The sequence below is a fragment of the Opisthocomus hoazin genome, chromosome 7 (assembly GCF_030867145.1).
Source record: "Opisthocomus hoazin isolate bOpiHoa1 chromosome 7, bOpiHoa1.hap1, whole genome shotgun sequence".
Classification (NCBI taxonomy): domain Eukaryota; kingdom Metazoa; phylum Chordata; class Aves; order Opisthocomiformes; family Opisthocomidae; genus Opisthocomus; species Opisthocomus hoazin.
Window position 1 is genome coordinate 24,803,374 of NC_134420.1, and position 23,693 is coordinate 24,827,066.

Below are 23,693 nucleotides of genomic sequence, written 5' to 3' on the forward strand. Positions count from 1 at the left end.
GTATTAATGAATTTTTATATTCCTAACTTTCAGTGGCTTTTTGAGGATTGCTAATAGCCTAATCAAGAAAATAACATTTTTAGAATGTTGTATTTTTATATCTGAATGTGTGATATTACCTTTGGCTACTCTGTAGAGTGAGAATAGAGATCCTGTTCTTCCTTGTGTTATTTGAAAAGATACTCTCATAGCTCAAGTAGAACAAGATCTGGAGTCAAACTAAGGTTCTTCTAAATTCTGTGTAATTCATTTAGTGATATGTGTTTGGTTTAAATAGCACACAGATACGTTATAACTTACTTGGACCATAAAATTTTATCTTTGATATGGAAATTTAATCATCCTGATTTTAGTATTTAGGCATTTATTATATTTTGGCATCTGAAAAAAAATGACCACCTCTTGTGCAAATCCAAAGCAAAGATATTGGTAAGAGTATTCATTTTGTTACTCGTTTATTTTAATACATTTTAATTCATCTGTGCTGCTTTTAGAATCACTGAACCCCCTTATGCTTATGCTAAATTACATATTTAGTTTTGTCAGTTTGTTCTTTTAGCTTTGAGTATAAAAACAATCTGAAAATAAACCAGGTAGCTTGTAATTGGTTTGAGGCTGTACAACTCCACGATGTTTTTTAAGTCCAAAGAAAAATCTTAAAGAGTTTTTTCTTGACCGTGTAGTTGAAGAAGCCTCAGAAGAGCTGGATTTACAAAGGAATCAATGACACAGATTTCTGTAGATGTGGTCAATGAGTGGTCTTTTCAGAACTAAACACTTCCTGGAACAACTTTGGACAAAATCTTGAGGAAATGGACCCAATCCCCTCCTTTTAAAAGAAGTGACACACAGGGCAAGAGGCTCTTTCAAATCTTAGGAAGAGCATTTGAAATCTGGTGGAGAGAAAAATGATATCTGAAATTAGAAAGCAGCATCTGCTCATTTTTCTGAACTCAGAGGAAGATTGGGTAATTCACTGAAGCATAAAATATCTCCTGACCTTCTACAAAAAATACAGAAAAAAACAAAAAAAAAAATCCAAGCTTCAAATTTTTCATGTAGATTTTAGATTACTCCTCTCCCACTGTAAAAATATGGGGTCCTGGATCAGTGAACTCCATAGAAAAATGCTGCCATGAACAAAATTCTTATCCAGGCCTGAGTTTAGATTCATATTTTTTCTGTGGTCCTGGGCATTTGACCACTGGGATTAAATTCAGTTCATTCCTGCTGTTAATTTTGCTTGATTTCATGTACCTCATGCTGCCTGGCAGTGCATTGAAGTTTGTCGACTTTGATCAAAACTATCTCTAAGCAAACTAAACCTTGGGTATATACTTTGTGGCCTCACTGCTGCTGTGTTGATGGTTCTGTGCCCGGCAAGCTGTCAAGCGGAGGGTGGAAGATGGCTGACCACTTCTCTGCTTCCAGGTGGCATGCAAGAGCCATATTCTGTGTTGTGATCAGATTAGTTTAATTCCCTGGTGAAAACTGAGTGATGTATTTAGTTCACAGTCCGTCTGACGGTAGCTGTCTGCTTCCTTTTTTCGTTAACCACGTTTAGGAAAAACAACTTTAAACTTCCTACATAAGTGCCAGTGGAGGCAGTTTACAAATGTGAGTCTTAACAGCAGAAAGCACAGCAGAAAGATATATAAGAAATGACAGAAGAAATTCACTTTGATTTTAAAAATGGACCAGTAGGACAATGCTTGCCCGGAGAGAAATTTGCAGCCTTCTTCCTATGAGTGGATTCGCCAATAAAAGCAACTAGGCAGTTCAATAAAACTAATTAAATTAATCTGTCATCCCCAGGGAACTTAAACAGGGCATGAAATAGGGAAACAGCGTCAATTCAGAGCTCTTTATTGATGTGTTGTGCTGGATCGTTGGAAAGAATTGGTTGGGAGAAAAAATTTGTAATTTTCTATTGATCATAAATTTGGTACCTCTCTTTATGTAACCTTCATTCAATATAGTGTAAAATCAAATATCATACAGAGCCCTAAATGTAGAAAAAACTCAAACATAGGGATGCAAACATAACAGATTACTTTTGAAACGATAGTTGCTGATCTGTTTTATGGATATTTGTTGTCCTTAGATCTCAGTGGTATTTGCTGTACGAAGTACTTTATCTCCATTGTATAGACAGAAAAAAATTAGGCATAAAGAGAGGAAATGACTAGTGTTCATTTGCACAGGAGCTGACTGGCAGCAGCAGATAAGGACAGAGGCGCTCGAACTCCTGCAATCTTTGACAGCCCTTGAACAATAGTGCTCCTCTAATAGCAATTCTTTGTTCTTTTCTGTGATGCCTTTATTACTAAACAATTTCTAAAAATTCAGGTGGAAAAAAATGTATTTTCATTCTGTTGCATAACTTAGATTTACTAGAATGTGGAAAAGGGAAGTGTGTAGTAATTTTGCTGTTGATACTTTGATACCGATTCCGTCATATAGTGGCATATTGGCTGTGGTAGAATTCTGTAGTACTATAAAAGCAGTAACACAGAATGAACTCTTGCTCTAGCTCATCACCTTGCCTTGAATATCATTGAAGTGTGCTAAATGCAGCTGTTGGCTAAGTTTCATGTCATTACAGTGAGGTGAGGAAGCACTGGTAGCCCTCTTTTACAGAGGTGGAAATGACACAAAGCAAATAATGTCAGAGATCAGAGCCTTAGGGTGGCTCAACAGAACAATCAGAAACAGAAATCAAGTGACCTCATTTTCAGTTTAGTGCTGAAGTCTTTACAGATTTGTGTGCTTTTCTGTGTCCAGTATAAAATCTCATAGAAATGTTGAATGTCAAGAAAGTAGGTATTTGCCTTTAAAAAAGCAATCAGTCCTTTTTGAAGATGCCTTAATATCTTAATTATAACATCCAAAATTGAGCATTTTTTAAACTCCTGGGCTCTCCGACATGTTATTAGTTTGTTCCCAACTGCTGTAATGCTTTTATGATATTATTTGTTAAGAAAGGCATACTTTGTATGGAGATGTCAGATGCTTTTAATTATATGCAATTCACTTGTTTCTTACAGTGCTTACCTACTCACGTGCTAGTGCTGAATTCTTCTAGAATGCAAGTACACAGAAGGTTTTCAAAATCAAGCCTGTCCTAATTTATTAGCACGTAACCTGCTCTTTTAAAGTGCTCCCAACATATGCATTTAAGGTAGTTTCTTTGTGCTGAGGATGAGTTTAAGCATACTTGTGGTTGCTTTGACTGTAAAAAAGAAAAAAAAAAAACATTAAGCGTAAGAAACACAGGGCCTATTTAGGTAATAAACTCAGATGTATTGTGTTTCTTTTAGCTAAGGTTCAAAGTATGGCTCAGTGTAGCCAAGACTCAGAAAGAAGTGTAGAGTTCCTGTACACTGAACTAGTATTCTCCCGTTAGTTACTGTCTAATTTAAAGTCCTTCCTAAACTGTCTCTCAAACACAGTTTCTGAAACATAACACTGTTTTCATTCTGTAAAGGACAGTGTGGATTTTCTGAAGCCATTGGAAGCAGCCCCACCTTTATCAACATCTGGATAACATCTTCCAGCTTTTATATCGTGGTACGCTGTCAAAATATAACTGCAAAATGCTATCAGTTGTGCAGTCTGTGCCTTTATGAAGATTTTTTCCCCCCCCACCACATAAACACTCAGTTGTTAGAACTAGAAATCCCATCTAGTATGTTGGCATTGCTTGGTAGTAATAGATACCACTTCATCCTTGCTAGCTATTAAGAGGCATAGCTCCCTTAGTAGGACTAAGCTGGTTAATACCAATGGAGAATCTGCTCGAAGTTTTCTGTCATGGTTTTCTGAATTTTCTAAAGATTATTTTTCATCATCATCTGTTGGAAGAAGTAGGATTTTGCTCATGGCAGGCTGCTGAAATAGTCAAGTGCACATTTGCCTTGTTATTTAACTTGACTGCATTATAATATTCAAATAGAGAAGGTATCTGGCAACAGCACTGTTGAACCGTGGAAGAATAATACGTATTTTTAAATGATCGGCTGGACCGAATGTGGTATAAACAGGAAATATTGCCCTTTTTCTGACGCTGACACTATCTAAAGCACAACAGAGACATAGATAATGGTACAGATAAACACTACATAAAACCAGAACATACAGGTTCCATTAAGGAACATACAGTAAAAGAACAGTTAAACATTTGGGAATTAGGAGCCAAGATAGTTTTGAAGAAGTATTGCTGTACATTAAGCTAAAGCAGGTGTGTGAGAGTGGCTGAAATTTACTTGAGAGTAACAGTCATTTGTGTTTCCCCTGAAGGAGCACGTACAAAAAAAGTCCTTTCCTGTCTGGTTTTTAAACATACTGCAGTAAGGGGGGTATCAAAAATTGGCAGTCAAAAGTAATAATTGGGACTGAAGAGTTTACCCTTTTAAGTCAGAAATATTCCCACTGCAGCTACTTGTCCCAGTCCATGGAATATGTTATTTATCCTAGCGGAGCACATGGTGTAGTGAAATTTACTTAGGAAACTGGCATTACTGAGAAGCAAATCAAGCCCGTATTCATTTATTATAGTAAAAGGTGACATTTTTTGAAGGAAAAAAAAAAGGTAAACAATACTTTTTGCGGATTATTTGCTGATTATTTGTCATTTAATCAGGGTAAGATCAAAGACATTAGGGTGAAAGGCTATCCAGCTGAATCTCTGTTCTGGTGTAAAGAGGGAAGAATTCCATAGGCATGAGTGAGTTACACGGGGGAAACACTGCGGGGAAGGAAAGGGGAGTCAGCAGCAAAAATGCCCTTGTTAATTGGAGCTGAACTGTAGAAATGGAAGACCACAGTGTTTGACATACTGGACTTTCAAGATCTGTAGCAAATGCTAATTTGCACATTTAGGCAAGTAAGTTGTTATTTGCTCTACTGTGTAAATGAAGTTGCTTTGACGGAAGAGTTGTGCTTGCTCAGTGCTACTGCAAGATCACTGCCATCGAAATTAGGGTTTTGGTTGAGTAAGACTGGAATGAGTAGGAATTCAGATAGCTGGGGGATAGACAATTCAGTTGCTGAGGGCTGGCAGATAGGAAATAGTATCTATGGAACATTCACTGCCTTTCTGGGTGGCAGCAGGAGGCTAGGCAGGATACCCTAAGACTCGTAAAACAGCACTACATAACAAAATTTAGGTGCCTGAATTGCACCTGAGTTGCTCTTACTCATGGACAGGCGTACAGGACCCTATTCTGGAAAGCCTCCAGGTACTTGCTGTGTGGGATACTTGGGCTTTTTGCCATGTGAAGTTGGACAAACTGCATTGATTTACAGAGGTTTATGCATTTGAATACATGGGAACAGGAAGATGGCTTGACAGTGTAAACCAGAGCAGGTTTTCTAGGCTATGTACCTTTAAAATAAAACACTACGTTCTGTTCTCCGCTAGGCGATGTACAAGCAGAGGGATGCTGCAGGTTGTAATTGGGTAACTTCAGGAAATCTGGGAGCTCGTTTGATTGAATTATCAAAAAAAAAAAGAAGGCTTTAGAAATTATCTTCCCAACAAAAAGAAGGCTTTAGAAATTATCTTCCCAACAAATCAGATTTTTGGCCTTGGAATTTGTTTTCTCCTCTTACATCTTGGCATTTAGGGTGAATGAATTCAGCAGCATACAATGGTTTTCGTAGTTGCAAATAGGTAAATACAGGTACTCTCCTGCAGTATTATGGTCTTCTGAACATCTGGAAGTAATTTATGGAAACATTTCGGTGACAGGGTTTGTTCTCGTTTTAAAATATGGCTGTTTGCTGATGATGTGTTTGAAGAATGGAGATAGTGAATGAACATGAATTTTTTACTTGTGACCTCTGTGCAAGTCAGTTATCGTGCTGCTCTGAGTAAAATTATTTTTTGTGCAGGAGTCCTGAACAAAGTCACTGTATTTGAATCCCAGGTTTTCCATCAAAACATAACTTGGAAGGGATTTAAGGGATTCAGAGGCCTTTTGCTGCCCTCAGTCCAGCATTTTGAGGACAAAGAAGTAAATTGGAACTTACAATAGTAGCTTTGCTGGTTTTTTTTTAATTTTTATTTTTTTAATAGTTAAAGGGGCCTGTTTCTCATTCTCACCCAATTTTTGTTCATGAAATGAATTCATTGAATTGAAAAAGATGAGAAATGCCTGGTAGTTCATATTGTTTTGTCCAGTGTATTATCCCAAGCCAGGTTTTCTATAGTATGTTATTGATTGCTTTGTCTGGTCTGGCTTTGAAATGTGTCAAACTGTGATACTTTTATTATTCTTCTGGGGCTAGTATTTCATCTAACAGATTTCATTGACTGGAGGTAATCATGGTGGCTCTGGTGGCTCTCTTCTTTGGCTTTGTGATAAGTGACTCCATTATTCTTTGAAATATGTGGGTGATCAGTGGACATTGTCAAAAGATTCCCTTCCAAATTGGAAGACAAAGAGAATTTTAAACAATGTAGAGGATAGGTAGCAGGAGCAAAAAAAAATCATCAAGCTGGATATACTTTCCGATAGAAGTGTTTCTGAAGTCTGCAACATATTTTTCAGTGACACAGAATTGTGATGGATACTACTCTTGGGAGACTCAGATTTACTTTTTTAGAGACCTAAGCTGGCTTGTTATTTCATTGTTAAAGTACTGACAGTGGAATTCGTAGAAAGTAAGACTGAAAAACAGCAGAGTGAAAGTGTGAATCGTGCCATCATTTCAGCCGCCTTCTGCCACTTTTTGTTTTGTTTGTATCCCTCGTTTTGGACTTTTGTCACATGTTGTAAAGGCCAGTGTTTGGGTCTTGGCAGGTTGAGAACCGTGACTGTGAATAATGAGTCGATTATCATTTAGTCAGAGGGAAGGCAGAGTGATTCTCTTGCTGGCTTGAATGTGATCCTTGCTCCTTCCCCTGCTCTTTCAAAAGTAAGGACACAAATGGTTGAAATTCAGAACACTGTCAAAGGAATACAGCTATGATATTTCTCTGCAGATTGTAGTTTCTTCAAATTTAGAACAATTTGTGTTGTTTTTAATAGTATTTTTTGAAATCATGACACTTACTGCTTCAAGAGAGCCAGTTATGTGATGCATGCATTGAGAAACTATAGGTTATAGTAATTACTTTGGACATCTTTCTGGCCCTGAGGGACTGTGCTTGAGGCTAGCAACGTACTGTTTGATTTGCCTCCTTCCCTCCAATTTATGTGGCATAGCCTCGTTATGCACATGGTTCCATAGCTGATATTCTGTCTGCAGCCTGCATTTCACAACTGCTTTGGGTTGCTTAGACTTTTTTCTTCTGAATTTTTCTTCACTGACAGTCATGAATCTAGTATCACATTGCAGTTTTGAATGTTTCATCAAATCTAATGTTTAATATTCTGTAACCCAATAACTCTGCAATGGTCTTAACCAGAAAAAAAATTCTGACGCAGTTTATGACGGATCTCTTAGGAAAAGGGATAGTGCTTCTAGTTGTAGTCTGGGGTTGGTAAATGGCACATAAATACTATGAATTCACTTGATTTCTCATTAGCTCATATAATCTGTCTGGCTTTTTAACTGTGACAGTAGCTCAGCTGTCCAGAAAATACATAACCTAATAAAATAAGTTTGTCAGTTCATGTGTACTGTCTAATTATAACGGTCTAACTGTGCGTCATAGGTGTTTTGATGTGAAAAGTGATATTATTTTATTTGGAGAATTCAGAACCTATATTCTGGAGAAAGATGATCTGATTTATATCCCAGAAGAATGACTGCAGTGGGGTCCAAGATAGGCATGGGCTTGTGCAGGAATATCGTGTTTATTCAGAGCCTGTCGGCTGTAGGAATTAAGTTGCTGATCATTCCAGTTGATGATGCCTTTTGTCTTTCTATTGATCTGGCTGAGAAAAGTGTATGGCTTCCAGAAGCTTCTTCTTACTTCTCATACATAAAGGCTCCTGTTGTGCACAGGGAGGATACTGGGTCTTCAGTCCCTATTATTACTCTATAGGTCTGCACATGTTCGGCTGCATAATTTGCTAATGCACACATACCCTAAAATTCATTAATATCCTTTTGTGGTTTGTCAGTCTCTAATATCAAAGTTGTCAGTTCAGAGTATAAAACAGGAAGTCCGTCCTGTCTTACCACTACAATAACAAAAGATTGAAGCTTTTTGAGCTAGTCATCTAGTTCTTCCTATAAAGTAGGGTGACAGTAAAAATATCTTGAAATAATGGGTGACAATTTTAGCTGTCAAGAATTGAAAAGAGGGTTTCCTGTGTAATACTGCTTCATTTCCACAGCTTAAAAAAGAGTGTGTAGGAAGAAGAGATGCCCGTATGTATTGCTGTTTCCAAGTATTGTTTTAGGAAAGTACTTACTAAAAAAGCAGAAAGAAGCCAGATGTTGTATCAAGATACCTGGGATTTAAGAATTATTCAGAGGATGCACCTGTGGTCTGAGCATCAAAACCTGTTTGCTAGATTGCTCTGGTCTGGTGCAATTTACTTTCTATGAACCCTGACTATGATGAGTGTTCACTTCAGGTTATGCCCAGACTGCCAGACCGTTCTATGTGTCCTAGTAACTCCAGCACAGAGCTGTCCCTGGGGATTAATAACTCTTTGGTAGATGGCTCAATGTAGTAACCCCAAGGACATCATTAAAATTCTCCACAAGAATTACTTCAATGCCTGTAACATATAATTGTACTTTAGAAATGCACTGCAGTGTTTCTTATTGTTACAAAGTAGATTTTTCAAACTAAACCCGAGAAACTCTGTTAAATGAGCATTTATTTTTCATTAAGAACATGTGGTGTGAAGTTCATTTGAATTGATTGTCCTGTAGCTGCTCCCTATTTGATAATGAGACTTTTAAAATAAAAAGTCCTATATTTGTATTTTGGCCATGATTAATATATTTTTTGCCGTGTTGCAGGAAAAAAGGCTATTCAGCATTGATTGGGAAGTCCATACTTCCATGTACATACTTGTTCTCATCTGTAATCAGCTTATAGATCCAGGCTGTTGTTTAGATTTGTCCTGGATAAATGCCAGGTGCCCACCAAAGCCGCTCTATCACTCCCCCTCCTCAGTTGGACAGGGGAGAGGAAATACGATGAAAGACTTGAGGGTCGAGACAAGGACAGGGAGAGATCCCTCACCAGTTACTATCATGGACAAAACAGACTGAACTTGGGGAGAAAAGGGAATTTAATTCATCAGCAATCAAATCAGAGTAGGATAGTGAGAAATAAATCCAGATCTTAAAACACCTTCCCCCCACCCCTCCTTTCTTCCTGGGCTCAGCTTCACTCCCGTTTCTCTCCTTCCTCCCCCCAAGCGGCGCAGGGGGACGGGGAATGGGGGTTATGGTCAGTTCATCACGCGTCGTCTCAGGGTGATACCAAGAGGCTGCGGTAGAAAATACAACAACTACTCCATTTCTGGATGAGAACATTGCTGTACTATGATCAAAATCAGAGTCCTTTCTTGTGCTTGATAAGAAGCTATACCATCAGTTAGGCATGTGAAGGAATATGTGCACTTGAACTGCTTAAGATATCAAGTGATTTTGTGAGCACAGATCTCACGTAAGTAGAGTTGCTGGACTTTTAAAAGTAGGCGTGTGAAGTGTTGGGGGTGTATGTTGGTGTTGAGGAGTGAGGGGGGTTTCTGGTCTTAATTCTAAAAATGTACACCTAAAACAGTCCTACTGAGTGCATGCAGTCGCTGTGGGGTTTATAGTCATGTCGCAGTGAAGAGACTTTCTTCATATGTGGTGGTGTTTAGAGTGCCAGGTGAAGGCATGGGCTCAAATGTTATGTGCCATTTTGTGCAGCATTCAGACAGCATTTAAACAAATTTTTAAAAATAAAAACTAAGGTGTAACTTTACTTACTGTCTTGCTTTTTGGGTATTTTCAGCTGTTGGGTTATTTTATCAAGTTTTCTGTATATTGCATAAGCTTTTGAGACAATTAATTCTTCAGTACTGAAGAACGATACTCTGTGCACTTGAAGTTCAAACTGCGTGTTCGATTTTATGATAAAGATTGCAAAATACGTGTGTTTGAGGTACATGGAAGCTCTGAGCATGAGAGGAAAAGTGAATGGTAAAACAAGTCAATATTAGATCTAACAAAATTCACGTTTTTCTTTTTCTTGGATAGTGCATCATGTTATCTGATCTGGTGTGGTTCTCCTTGCAGAGGAAGAGGGGAAGACAATTCCAGGACAGAAAGTGGACTCCCTAAGAAAAACATTTTCTGCTTCTGAATTATCAAACAGAAATAAACAGGATGGCTCACTTGGAAGAAGCAAAGAAATGTGGGTGTCTCTTCCACCACAGATACCAAATGAGAATGAGGTAACAAATTAACATTTGTCCATGTGGACAAGCATCACATTCAAACAGATGAAAATATGGGGAGATACACTGTCCAAATGTTAGAGGCTAGTGGTATTTATCCCATCTATGGCAAATATTTAAAATACTACCTAAGCGTGTAATGCTTACAGAGGCACCTGCAGGGATCACGTTTGGCAGTGGCATTTGCTCTGCAGAAGAGCTGCCATAATCTGACTAATAAATAAGGCACCCTGCAAGGACCTTCGTAATGCTTTCACTGAAGGCTGCAGTTAACAGTAGAGGTTGGCAAAAAGGAAAAGGTCTTGAGAGTATGGATGCCAGCATGCACATATTTATTTTGTTTCTTGGGGATTTTAGTAAGTGATGAATTCTATGTTACTGAAGCTAGATTTCTTCAGCTACCTAAAGTAAACAATAGGCAGGCCAGTGGCATTTTTAATCTCCTGAAACATATGAGATTAGGGATTTAATGTGTAGGGACAGGAAAATGACAGACATCATCTGGAGAGAGCGAGGTGGAAATCTGAGTCCACTTGTTAAGAACTTCTGCCATTCTGCCAGAGTAACAAATAACTAAGCTGTGATCTAACTCTTAAACTTTTTATTGAAAAAGAAGTAGCAGGTCATTTTGTGCAATACACAGAGTGACACACTTAAGTGCCTTCCAATGATGGGCCTGCCAGGCCTCAATCAAAGTGTGCAAGCTGTCGTTTTCCTCCCTACTAGCACATGCCTTTGAGGTGGAATCAAGCAAGGATTTTAAAACAAAGACATTCTGTCAGTTGATTGTTTAATAACAGTGACAAGAACCTTTTTGCAATTTTTCTCGTGAAGAATATGGTTGCCTCATTGGGATAGACTGCCTTTGGGTGTCTTACTTTAGCCACTTTGAATTGGCTTTTTGCCCCGTAAAGCGATGTCCAACTTCCACTATCATTTATTTAATGAAACATCTTAATACTTGTCTTTATTGCTATAGAAAAAAAGTTCCAGGCATGGCTGCACATTTTTGTCACATTAGCAGTTTAAGAAACAAATTCAGTAATAGTAGAAAGTGTCAGAAAAATTGCTAACGTCGTAGCAGGAGGAGGCTGTAATGCAGTAAGTTGGCCACTGTAATCGTTAAGCCCACCCTGAGGAAAGGAAAGAGTGTAAAAACTGTGATTGAAAACAATGCTTCTGTTCTAAATGCTGCTTTTTAGGCGTATTGTGATTACTTGCACTGTTGTTCCAATTGATTCGGTCTGGTCCTGTGTAGGATTTCAGAGGATTACCTGCATACATTCTATTTTCAGGAGCATTGTATTCAATTTTAAAAAAAATTTTAAGTATACCATAAAGGATCTCTGTGTTTAAATCAGTAGGAGCTTTGACTGTGATTTTGGGTCTGTTTCTTGCATACAAGTATTTCTGCCTGTCTGTCTACAGACAGTGATGAATGAGAGCTGGAAAGCTGGTGGCTCTGATGGAAATGATCTCAGTCTGTCTGAAAGAGTGAAGGTGAGGTTTTCTTTGATTTTCTTCAAAGTGGGGATTATGGGTACAACGCAACTGATTTTTGCTTTGTTCATTTGCAAAGTACTTGCAATTTGTTGACGCATTTCTTTACCATCTGTGGGAAAGAAGGTTGAGAGCATCAACATAGAAAATTTTTTGCAAATGTTCAGGAGTATGTACTTTCAAAGTGTAAAGGTTATGTAAGTGTTGATGAGAATGGTGTCAAATCAGGCTGGAAGAAATTATCTAAAAGCAGCTCTGCTTGCTGCATGGCAACACAGAAGACTACTCAGTGCACATAGTAAATCCTCCACAGTAACACTTTCTGCACATCGGCTGGGTAAGGCCTTTCACTCTCAGCCTTTCACTCTCACCCTGTGCATCAATGCAGAGTGCTACCTGAAGTAAGAAACGTCTTTTCTTGTGGTATGTTTTAGATAGTTTAGACCATTTTGAAGGGACATCAGCCTGAAAAAACAGTACTGCAATATCCCAGATGAAATACTAAAAATTTAAGAATTCTTAGCTTTTTTATTTCCCATTCAGTTCACCATTAGTAACAAAACAGAAGGATCAAGCTCTACTTTGCTTACAGAGTGTATTGTCTCTGTGCCATGTGCAGTGAGCTTGCAAAACTGTGGAGTGACTTACCATGTATCTTTTTCCTATGAAAATATTTTACTTCTTCATCTCCCCACTAAATTCCTGGAAAAGTTGCTGTACAGCATGAGCTTCTTTCCTATCATTGTAGTTGATATGCAGCAATTTTGGCAGCAAATCTTTGCCTATACTTAAAAGTATTTCATTTGTGTTACACATTTCAAAGAAAATTCACATGCTTTCTTGGAAAAATGCAGGGGAGAATGGAGACGATGAAGGAGGCAATGTAATCCTTTTTTGCTTTGCTCTAGATTGTACTATAAGAAATTGAATTCATACATTTTAATCTGTTTTCCAATTTGGGTTTTTTATGGCAGGTTCACAAGTACTTAGATTTGGAAGATATGGACACAGGTGAAGAGACGTGCAGCGGTAGGTTTCTGCCCCCTGCATATTCATTGTCATTGCCTGTCTTTGGATGAAAGTATCTTTGGACATTTGTTTAACGCATCTTTTCTCCTCTAAGAAAGTGGTTCTTCGTCAGTTCTTATATTGCGAGAAAATTCCCCAAATTGCCCAAATTTCCCAAATTAAAGTACTTATTTCCTCACTGTAAGAGGTAATGCGATAATAAGTTATAAGTAATATTTATTATACTGTGTCCTGGTGAGCAGTTTTTTTTTTCAAATTTTTTTAGAATTGCAGAACACTTCTTGTTAGCAATGTTTCTACATTTTTCTGCACTTCTATTTTGTATTGAAATTGTTTTGATTAAAAAATACAGTTTCTCCACAAAGTAACATGAGTGCTAAGAGAGAGTCCTATAAAGTGGAAATATTTAATGAAAATGTTGTCCCTACCTATTAAAATTATTTCATCCTGGGCTTAAAATAGATGAGACTAATTTTGAATTCACAGTGAACTTCTTTAAGAATTCCAATTACGAGCATTTTGAGTTGTATTGAACTGTTTCATACATCTGTATTAACTCTCCTACCTCTAAAAAGTAAATAGAAACCTAATGTCTGTAGTTATTTGTCTGTCATAGGTGCTTGTGTGTTCTTTATTACCACCAGAATTGATAACCTTTTAGTGATTACATGTATTTTCCTCATCTATGCATGTGACTGCACAAAGAAACCAAGCTACACAAATTAAAGGATTTGCCAAAGGTCACCGAAAGAAGCTGTTGGAGAGCAAGACTTTGGTCCTCAGTTCCTTGGCTATTGCCTTTTGATTAGTCTGTCTAATCCATTAGAGGTTTGATTAATCTTTCCTTTCTGTATGTGCAAAATTCCTATGAAGTCTGAGGGCTTAGAGACTTTCAGTTGATGAATATTTGGAGCTTGGCTGTAACTCACAAGAAAATAATAAACCTACATAAACTAGGTGTGCAGCAAATATTCTTTCTCCAACCTGGGCATTTCAGGAAGAAGGGAGTAAGATAGAAGTCCTGCATCAGCGAGAGACATGAAAGATTTCTTTGGAGTATGTGTTCATAAATGTCCATTTTTCGCTTTGTAGGACATTGCTCTGTGTTTATGTCTTAAATTCTGGTAATATCTATTAAAAAAACCCTGGGGTTCACTGGTGGAACCCTAAACCCACATTTCACTTGTATCATAACGAAATGCAAATTATCTGTATCTGGTTCACAGAATCACAGAATCACAGAATCACAGAATGGTAGGGGTTGGAAGGGATGTCTGGAGATATCTAGTCTAACCCCTTGCCAAAGCAGGTTCACCTAGAGCAGGCTGCACAGGACTGCGTCCAGGCAGGTTTGGATCTCTCTAGAGAAGGAGACTCCACAACGCCTCTGGGGAGCCTGTTCCAGTACTCTGTCATCCTCAAGGTGAAGAAGTTCTTCCTCGTGTTCAAATGGAACTTCGTATTGCTTCAGTTTGTGCCTGTTGCCCCTTGTCCTGTCTCTGGGCACCACTGAAAAGAGTTTGGACCCATGCTCTTGACACGTACCCTAAAGATACTTAGAAGCATTTGTAAGATCCCCTCTCAGCCTTTTCTTCTTCAGGCTAAACAAGCCCAGCTCCCTCAGCCTTTCTTTGTAGGAGAGATGCTCCAGTCCCTTCATCATCCTCGTAGCCCTCCGCTGGACTCTCTCCAGTAGCTCCTCTTCTTTCTTGAACTGGGGAGGCCCAGAACTGGATACAGTACTCCAGATGGGGCCTCACTAGGGCAGGGTAAAGGGGAAGGAGAACCTCCCTTGACCTGCTGGGCACACTCCTCCTAATGCATCCCAGGACACCATTGGCCTTCTTGGCAACCAGGGCACACTGCTGGCTCATGGTTAACCTGTCATCCACCAGCACTCCCAGGTCCCTCTCTGCAGAGCTGCTGTCCAGCAGGTCAGCCCCTGACCTGTACTGTTGCATGGGGTTGTTCCTTCCCAGGTGCAGGACCCTGCACTTGCCCTTGTTGAACCTCATGAGGTTCCTCTCTGCCCAACTCTCCAGCCTGTCTAGGTCTCGCTGAATGGCAGCACAGCCTGCCAGTATATCCACCACTCCTCCCAGTTTTGTGTCATCAGCAAACTTGCTGAGGGCATGCTCTGTCCCTTCATCCACGTTATTGATGAAGAAGTTGAACAAGACTGGGCCGAGTACTGGTCCCTGGCGGACACCACTAGTTACAGGCCTCCAACTAGACTCAGTGCCACTGATCACAACCCTCTAGGCTCTGCCATTCAGCCTGTTCTTAATCCATCTCACTGACCACTCATCTAGCCCACACTTCCTGAGCTTCCCTATGAGATAGTGTCAAAAGCCTTGCTGAAGTTGAGGTAGACAACATCCACTGCTCTCCCCTCATCTACCCAGCCAGTCATGCCATCGCAGAAGGCTATCAGATTGATCAAGCGTGATTTCCCCTTGGTGAATCCATGTTGAATACTCCTGATAACCTTCTTTTCCTCCACTTACGTAGAGATGACATCCAGAATGAGCTGCTCCATCACCTTTCCCAGGATGGATGTGAGGCTGACCAGCATGTAGTTCCCTGGGTCCTCCTCCTTGCCCTTTTTGAAGACTGGAGTGCTATTGGCTTTCCTCGAGTCCTCAAGCACTTCTCCTGTTCTCCCGGACCTTTCAAAGATGATGGAGTGGCTCAGCAATGACATCACATCTGCCAGCTCTCTCAGCACTCGTGGGTGCATCCCATCAGGGCCCATGGATTTGTGGGTGTCCAATTTGCTTAAATGATCTCTAACTTGATCCTCCTTGACCAAGGGAAGGTTTTCCTTTCACCAGGCTTCCTCTCTTACTCCAGGGAGTGGGATGCGTCAGGGCCAGCCTTAGCAGTAAAGACTGAAGCAAAGAAGGCATTCAGTAACTTTACTTTCTCTGTATCCTCAGTCACCAGGGCACCCACCACTTTCAGCAGCAGGCCCACATTTTCCCCAGTCTTCCATTTGCTACTGATGTGCTTGAAGAAGCACTTCTTGTTGTCTTTGATATCCCTTGCCAGATTTAATTCTGAATGGACCTTAGCCTTCCTCATTTTTTCCCTGCATACTTTGACAATGTTCCTGTATTCCTCCCAAGTGCCCTGTACCTCTTTCCACATTCTGTAGACCACCTTCTTCCATTTGAGTTTTGCTAGAAGCTCCTTGCTCATCCATGCAGGTCCCCTGCCTCATTTCCTAGATTTCTTACTCATGGGGATGTACTGATCCTGAGCATGGAGGAAGTGATGCTTGAATAGTGATCAGCTCTCTTAGACCCATGTACTTGCTAGAGCCCTAATGCATGGGATTCGTCCAAGTAGGTCCTTGAAGAGGTGAAAGTTAACTCCTGAAGTCCAAGGTTATGATCCTACTTACTGCCCTGCTTCCTCCACACAGAATCCTGAACTCCACCATCTCATGGTCACCGCAGTCAAGGCTGCCCCCAGCCTTCACATCCTCAACCAGTCCTTCTTTATTTGTCAGTGCAAGGTCCAGCAGCACACTTGCCCTTTTTGACTCCTCCTGTGTCAAAAAGTTACCATCAGTGCTCTGCAGGAACCTTTGGGACTGTGTGCACCTAGCTGTGTTGTCTGTCCAACAGATTCATGGAAGTACTGTTAGATATCTCTAGTCCAAAGCAGGTCAGAAATTGGGTGATGAGAAATAAAACCAACACTAAAATACCAAGCAGGGCAGTGAGGAAAGAAGAGCTTTGCCAGAGCTTTGGGATAACTTGCTGCTTTCTGGACCATGCCAGACCTTGCCTCTCTCCAGACTTTTCAGTCATTTCTGTCTATTTGTGTGTATTTGTGTGTGTGCAAGAGTAAACGTTAATCACATACATTTACCAACCCCTAGTAAAACAGACTGCGTTTGAATAAGCTGAGAATTACAGAAATGATCATCTGCTTGTGCTATCTGAATAGCACTTTATGCAAGCTACATTGGGAAAACCTTTCAGTTAGTGCTTTTATTGGCGATTATAAAAGCAATAAACATAACATTATACCACCACTAGTGTAGATTATCAGTGTGCTAACTACTTGCTTTTTATGTGACATTTGATTTGGCTTTCAGTCTCTGCTCTCCTCAGCTCTTCCTGTGAGACAGCACTCCCTGCACACACTCCCTGCACAGACTGACTCAGTGCAGAAAGAAGTCGTATCAACCCCTAAGCAATCAGCAGTGCTCACTGACAAAATTAAGCATTTAGATTGTATTTTATAACATCAAAACACTGCATAGCTAGAAGCTAATTATTCCTTCCAAACTCTATAAGGAAAGTGAACAGCGTCCAAATTCACATCTGGGAAACCCACAGCCTGGGTCTTGCCCAGGGCTGCTTCAGTGGAGATAGTTGTTGAGTCAAGATGAAAAATTTCCCCTTGAGTCCTAAGTGCAGAAAATAGGACTTATAGTTTGATAGTTATCTTTCATGTCAAAATCCACTTTATAGGCTTCATAATAAGAGAGGTATAATCTTACTCCTGTAGAAAACATAGCAACAAAATACAAATTCAGTTATAAAATGGTGTCGCTTCTATTGTTTGTAATAATAAAGTAACATAAAATAATATCCTTTTTGACCACCTTAATAAAAGATTAATTCTGAAGAATTCCAGTTAGTTTAAAGGGAGGCAGAGTGTGTCAAATATCTGAAAGACATTCTGTTGCTGGCCTTTTTAAATGCTGCCACCTGTGTGTCAGAACAAATGATAGATTTAAGACTTCATATTGACAAAACAAGCTAGGACACCCAATGAAAAGTATCACACCTTGGTCGTATACTTACAAGAAACTTTTATCTATGCTTGTTACTGGCAACAGTTCAGTATCTCCATACTTCATTTAGCTTTAAGGGGCAGATCAGTTAGCGGAGTTAGCAACTGTATGTAAGTAGAATAAATATTCACACTTAAGGGGAAGTGGCTCAGAGCTGACTGTGAAAAGCACGATAGATAATAGGTGTTAAAACATCCCATCTAAACCAGTGGTTTTTGGGAGATGTCCTGGAAGAATCATTCTAGTGGGTTTTTTCCTCTTTTTTTCCAACTTATTTTCCTAAGTCCAATGTCTTATAAGGTGTGAATGAATACAGCTGATTCTTACAAAAAAATAGCAGCCTGTAGATTTGGCCAGTGTGCAAATTTATTGCAGCTGTTTTCATTAGACAGTGCTGGGCTGAAAGCCTGAAACCAGGGCAGTGCTTTGCATTCTGTGACTTTGGCACAGTAAACCACAATTGGCAAAGTAAAATTGCTGCCCTAAACCATAGCTTTAATGCATTGTGTAGAGACAGCATGTGTATGGTGGGCTGTTTAATCGCTCTTTCTCACTGAATTTAATCTGTAACTGTAAGCAGCTTAAGGCAACAATAGAGATGATCAGGCTTTCTCCAGGGATGGATGGAGAATGCCTAGTACCTATGTCTTGGCAACAGAATTCCTTTCCAGGATGGGTGACAAATCACGTGCTGCTGGGCTTGAAGGATAGTTAGGTAAGAATACAAAATATTTGTAGAAAGTACAAAATATGTAAAAAGCATGTCTAAAGACCTGCAGTGTGCTATTTTTTAAATACAAGAGAAAATTTAAATAAGATTAATGAAATGTATGGGTGAGGTTGAATAGGCAAGGGTATCAGAGTCTCATCCCAGTCTGTTTTGGAGCCCTGAGGTACTGTAAACGTGCCTTTTCAAAGTCCCGGTTCTGTGTAACCTCACAGAGGTTGAGGAGAACCCAGGTGACTCACTTACTTTGAGGCTGAGGTCAAGCGTAACTGTTTGATTGTTTAAATAATACTTTAGGCAAATTATATCAATATCTGTTATTTTTCAGAATCTATGCCTATCCATTTGTATTTTGAGCCTATATTTACGTCCAGAAAAATCAGGTTCAAGAGAGGATTCACAGTTAAATTATGTGGATTTTTTCAAGTACGGGGCTACCTCCGCTGGTAAATCTGTTTTTTACTCCTCCAGTCTCTGCAATCCACTTAACACTGCCTCGAGATGATTTCACACTAGGCAGCTCTTCGGGGCTAACAACCTGAAGCCTGAGAATCAGAGGAGACAGTAAAATTTAGCTTTTAAGCTTTCTTCGTTGTAACTACATCCCTCCTTAGCTCCCCATCAACAGCATTTTTGTGAAATGTAGTGTCTGGAAGTGGTAAAACCTGTGTTAGTGTACCTATAGCTGAGCATGATTTGGCCAAAGTAATGCCAAAGATTTAGACAAGACTTTGAACTTCTTCACTCTGAAAGTTCAAAACTGTTTGTGCCAATAGATTAATTTTTTCTATAGTTGTAATTAATGTCAGTCGTATGCAATGAGTAAAAATCCCCAACTCAGCAGTGGTCACAGATTTAGTAACCATTTTCTTTGGGTCTATTATGTAAGGGGGGAAGAAGAGACAAAAGAGAAGAGAATTGATCAATACAATATTGTCCAGATACGCCCTCATTAAAGTATGCTGGACTTGAGTAAAATCATCGGCATTCACTGCCATGTCATCCAGGAAGTTGATTCTTCATGGTATGAGGAGAGATACGTTTCCAAATCTCTTCTCAAATTTTTCATCTTGCTGCCTGTTCAGTTATCTCTATGTATGGTGCTGTTGGCAGTATCCAAGGCTTTCCTGTTGCTAATTAATCACAGAGAACATAATTAGCGGTTTAATTAGGATCATCATCCACTAGTGCTATAGCATCAGCCTGAACCAGCTGTGAGGTACTGGCTAGAACTTACAATAGCCTACCATTCTTGTGGGAGCTCCCACTGAGAAGGAGGATTGTCAAAACTCTGTAATTTTTCTCTCTGAAGGAGTTTCTTGATTAAACATTATCAGGGAAAGCAGCATTTACCGATTAGACTTTCATATACTGTCATGTAGCCAGGATAGACGGACAAAGCTCGTTTCTGGCATGTCTACTGGCAAACAAAGGTTGATTACCACATTCTTATGGGGTGATTGAAGGGAACTTGAAACATTGTTTGCACTACTAACAAGCCTTAAAATAGTGGAATTGACATGCTAAGTATGACAAGCACTTCTTGCTAAAAGCAAAAATAAATTTCCTTCTGTTGTCCTAATTTCTATGAGTTGTCTTTCTGAGCCTTTGCCAGACTGTTGCATAACAGTGCTTCCTCCTCATCTTCTCTCCACAGACTGGTCTATTTGGGCGGGGGGGGCGGAAGCTCTTAGTACAGAAATAATCAGTGTTTATACCAGGAGGTGATACAAACCTCCTGATGTCCAGGCTTTCCTTCCTTCAGTGAGGGTATATATTTAGGGTGCAAGTCTGAAATAATAGTGGAAGATGCCATGGCCTTTAAATGAGCATTCATATCTTCCTTCTGTCCTACAAATAGCTTTGACCCAAATTATTGAAGATTGAAAAAAGCAGTTGCAGAGCATGTGAAGGTGTAGCATACATACCTGTGGACTGCACTGTTCTTTTCAGAAAGGTTTCTCATATAACTGATGCAGAATAAGAACAATGCGATGCGGAGAACAAGTACTGAAAGCACACAGATGACTAGAGATAGACATAAGCAACCAAGAGAATAGGGATGAAAACTGGAAATGACTTATACATGAATTGTGAACCAAAAGACAAAAATCCATGAGTGAGATACTGAAGGGAATGAATTCAGCTCTGTTTTAAAGAACATTCTACTTTACAAGTCCAAAGCCCTGCTGGCTTTGAAATAGTACACAATTCCCAGAAGAAAACTAAATGAAGTATTCGATAATGAATTTTTTACAAAGGGCTAGCTAGGAAATCATTATTTTCAAATGCAGATTTACAGGAGAATGGGAGGTGTGCAACTCTGCTACTGTGATAAAAGCGTACAGGTAGAGATAGATCGCCACTTCCTCCGTTTCACCCTGGATCTATGTACCCTCTTGTTGGTTCCATTAACTAATATTTAACACTTTCAAAATTTATTCTGAGATTTCAACAGGAAATCAAGCTACTAAAATGTGGTATAAAGCTGTAAAGAAACTTGTGTATCAGCCAGAAAAAAATAGTAGGTAGGTTTACATACTCCTTTGACTAAATTGCAAGACATATGGTCTCCTTAAGTTCCTTTGTACATCTGCGCTGTAGCAGAGCTGAGACAGGTTCATGTTAAAAGATATTTCTAAAGCATATCTTTCGGAGCTGTCGCAGAAAGCAAACCCACTGTTCCCAGTATGAACATTTTGCTTAAGTATGTAAAGGAAAAGTTCAGAAATGTCTGTGCATTTGTGAACTGTGGACCAAATCCTGCCCGTGTGGAAATGGTACATGTTCCTGTGTCCCAGATACAGGGAAGTCCTCTCAAATACCTCTTTTTGGAAAGCTCGAGGAGGACAACATCCATGAAATATCCTTGGACAAGAGAGTCATGTAGCACTGTAGTGGGGAATATTAGTACTTCTGCCAGGTGCTTTTACTTCATGTTTCGGGAGGGTCATGTTAAGAAGCTTTGCAAAGATTCTTTATGCCCAATGTACATGTGGTGAAAGTCTAGCAAAAGAGAATGGAATCAGACTGCCCAGCTAATCAGTGGCAAGACCAGGATTCAGTCTGATATTTTGTAACTCCCACTGCAGACTTTCTTCTCAGGACCTTCCTTCTTTGTTATGAAAGAGATTAATCTAATCCCAGGTGGTCTCTGAGTTTAGGAGCATCTACATCCAGATTTTTAATTCAGTGTGCTCGAGAAAGAAGAGCTACCTGTTTATTTTCAACCAAATTTGATTTTCCCTTAGTATAGTTTATTGTATTATCTAGATTTTGGCTCAGGACTACATGGATCTGTTTTAAAGATAGCTGTCTTTATTGTGTATTAAGCAACAGTAAGTACAGCAAACTGACTAACAAGCTTCTGCCTGTGTCTTAGCATTGCAGGATTTTACACGGGATTTTGCTAATTTTTACATTGAATGGAAGGGTAAAGTTGACTGCTTTTTGTTCAGCAGGGACATTAATTCTCCCAGGAGAGGCGGAACAGACAGTGACGTACTGTACACCCTTTTTTGATAAGCCTATTCAGCTGAAGTTCAGAACCTTGTCAGCTCCACAGCCATCAGGCAGCAAAGCCCAAGAGGTATGAGGTCAGATTTATTTATTTGAACATTGGGGGGTTGTGGTGATTTTTTTTACCTAATGGCTTCTAATGTTATTTCCACAAGAACAGAGGGGTATAGATGGAGTGTGTGGAGCTGCTATGAGTTTACAAATCACATTGTTAATTTTTAAATTATTAATGAATTCTTAAATACATTAAGAATTGAGATAAACACTCTAATAGAAAGGTACTGTTTTATCTTGCGCACTGCTACTATATAATCCTACATTTTCAAAATAGGTGCTTCAGTACTTGAAACGGTTTGTGGGCTTTTTAATATTTAATTGGTGTAACTCACAGAATATTCAAGTAAACTCTTGCACTCCCTGACCTTTTAACAAATCATTACTTACACAGAATGACCCGGTAATTTTCCAGTGATCTCATGATCTTACAACATCCTGTAGTTTTCACTGGTCTGAATATAGGAACCATCTTCTGCAACAAGGAGGTGGTGAATGATCCCTTTAATGTGACATTTAGAAGAAAAAAAAAAAATTTTGGAATATATTGTGATCAGAATTGGGATTTGTCCTCTTGGAAATGAATAGTAGCAAGATGCTGCTGAGGATCTGCATTGTCTAGGTCTGGTGTGGAGAGGTTTGGGTTATGGAGTCTGAGTCTTTTAATCAGACACAATCAATACAAGCTTTGATTTAACATTGCCATTTTCCCTCAGAATTTCAGTTCTTTTCAAACTGGAACAGAAGGTGTGCGTTGCTCGCAGGCTTTTTTAAAGTCATTAAGCTTCCTATCCAAATTGTCAGTGTGAGCATTAACTTTTGGGGATGTTTTTGTTGCAGAGAATTCTTTACCACTCTTTGCCCCTGCTTGATTGTTGTAATAAAAGCTGAAGTTGGCTTCCAGCTAAAATGGGCCAGTTTTGATAGTTTCATGTGCTTATTGATGTCCCACGAGGCTTAAATCAAGTTTATAAATGAAGCGTGACCAGTGAAAGGTTGATGTTACAGCAGTGCACGTGGTCTCTCCTTTCCAGAGCTCAATTATGTTTAGTTCTTTGCAATAAACTCTTTACTATAACGAACAAGTCTGCTTTGGGAAAAAGTAAATGTTCTAAAATGACCTTTCAAGCTTTAATACCCACCATTCAGTGAATAAAAATACTCACTCTTTTCCCTAAGGATTGACATAATTCAAGGTTTTTGCCTTGAGAAATATCCGTTGGCACACACACAAAAAAAAAACCTAGAATGAGATTTTATAGTTTTCTCATTTGATAACTTCTGTATAAAACCAAAGAAGAAGGAGGGTTGTAGCAGCCTGCAGTGTTCATAAAGGATTGCGTATGACTCTTTAAACTATAATTCATGAAAAATAGATGAAGATCTCACTGCATGCAAAATTCATTTCCATTTGAAGAAAAGCTGGGTTATGAAATAGAAACTGAGTATATTACATTGGTTAAGCGTTGCTGCATTTTTCAAGAAGAAAAACTTATGATTTTCACAACCATTTGGTTGGTGCCAGGCTACTCAAGATGAAGCAAGTCTTTCCCCTAAATTATACGCATATTTGTGATTTCATTTAGATAATATATAACTGCGGCCTGGTTTTTAGAACTCTCAAGACTCAACAGGTCCATCCCTCAGTGCTTCAAATTGTCATTGCCTTGAAAATTAAGTCTTGCATTGC

At 39.3% G+C, this 23,693-nt stretch overlaps 1 protein-coding gene across 5 annotated transcripts in view; it reads left to right on the plus strand.

The window, feature by feature from the left end:
* The window catches only part of IFTAP (intraflagellar transport associated protein), a 47,847-nt gene that overhangs the window by 15,371 nt on the left and 8,783 nt on the right, over nt 1-23,693 (plus strand). For 4 of the 5 annotated variants that reach the window (XM_075426248.1, XM_075426247.1, XM_075426249.1 and 1 more), the window contains 4 exons: nt 10,201-10,358; nt 11,790-11,861; nt 12,836-12,890; nt 21,889-22,019. In XM_075426248.1, the coding sequence (XP_075282363.1) occupies nt 10,201-10,358; nt 11,790-11,861; nt 12,836-12,890; nt 21,889-22,019 (416 nt within the window). The remainder of the gene's footprint in view (nt 1-10,200; nt 10,359-11,789; nt 11,862-12,835; nt 12,891-21,888; nt 22,020-23,693) is intronic. The other variant, XM_075426251.1, reaches the window with a different exon arrangement.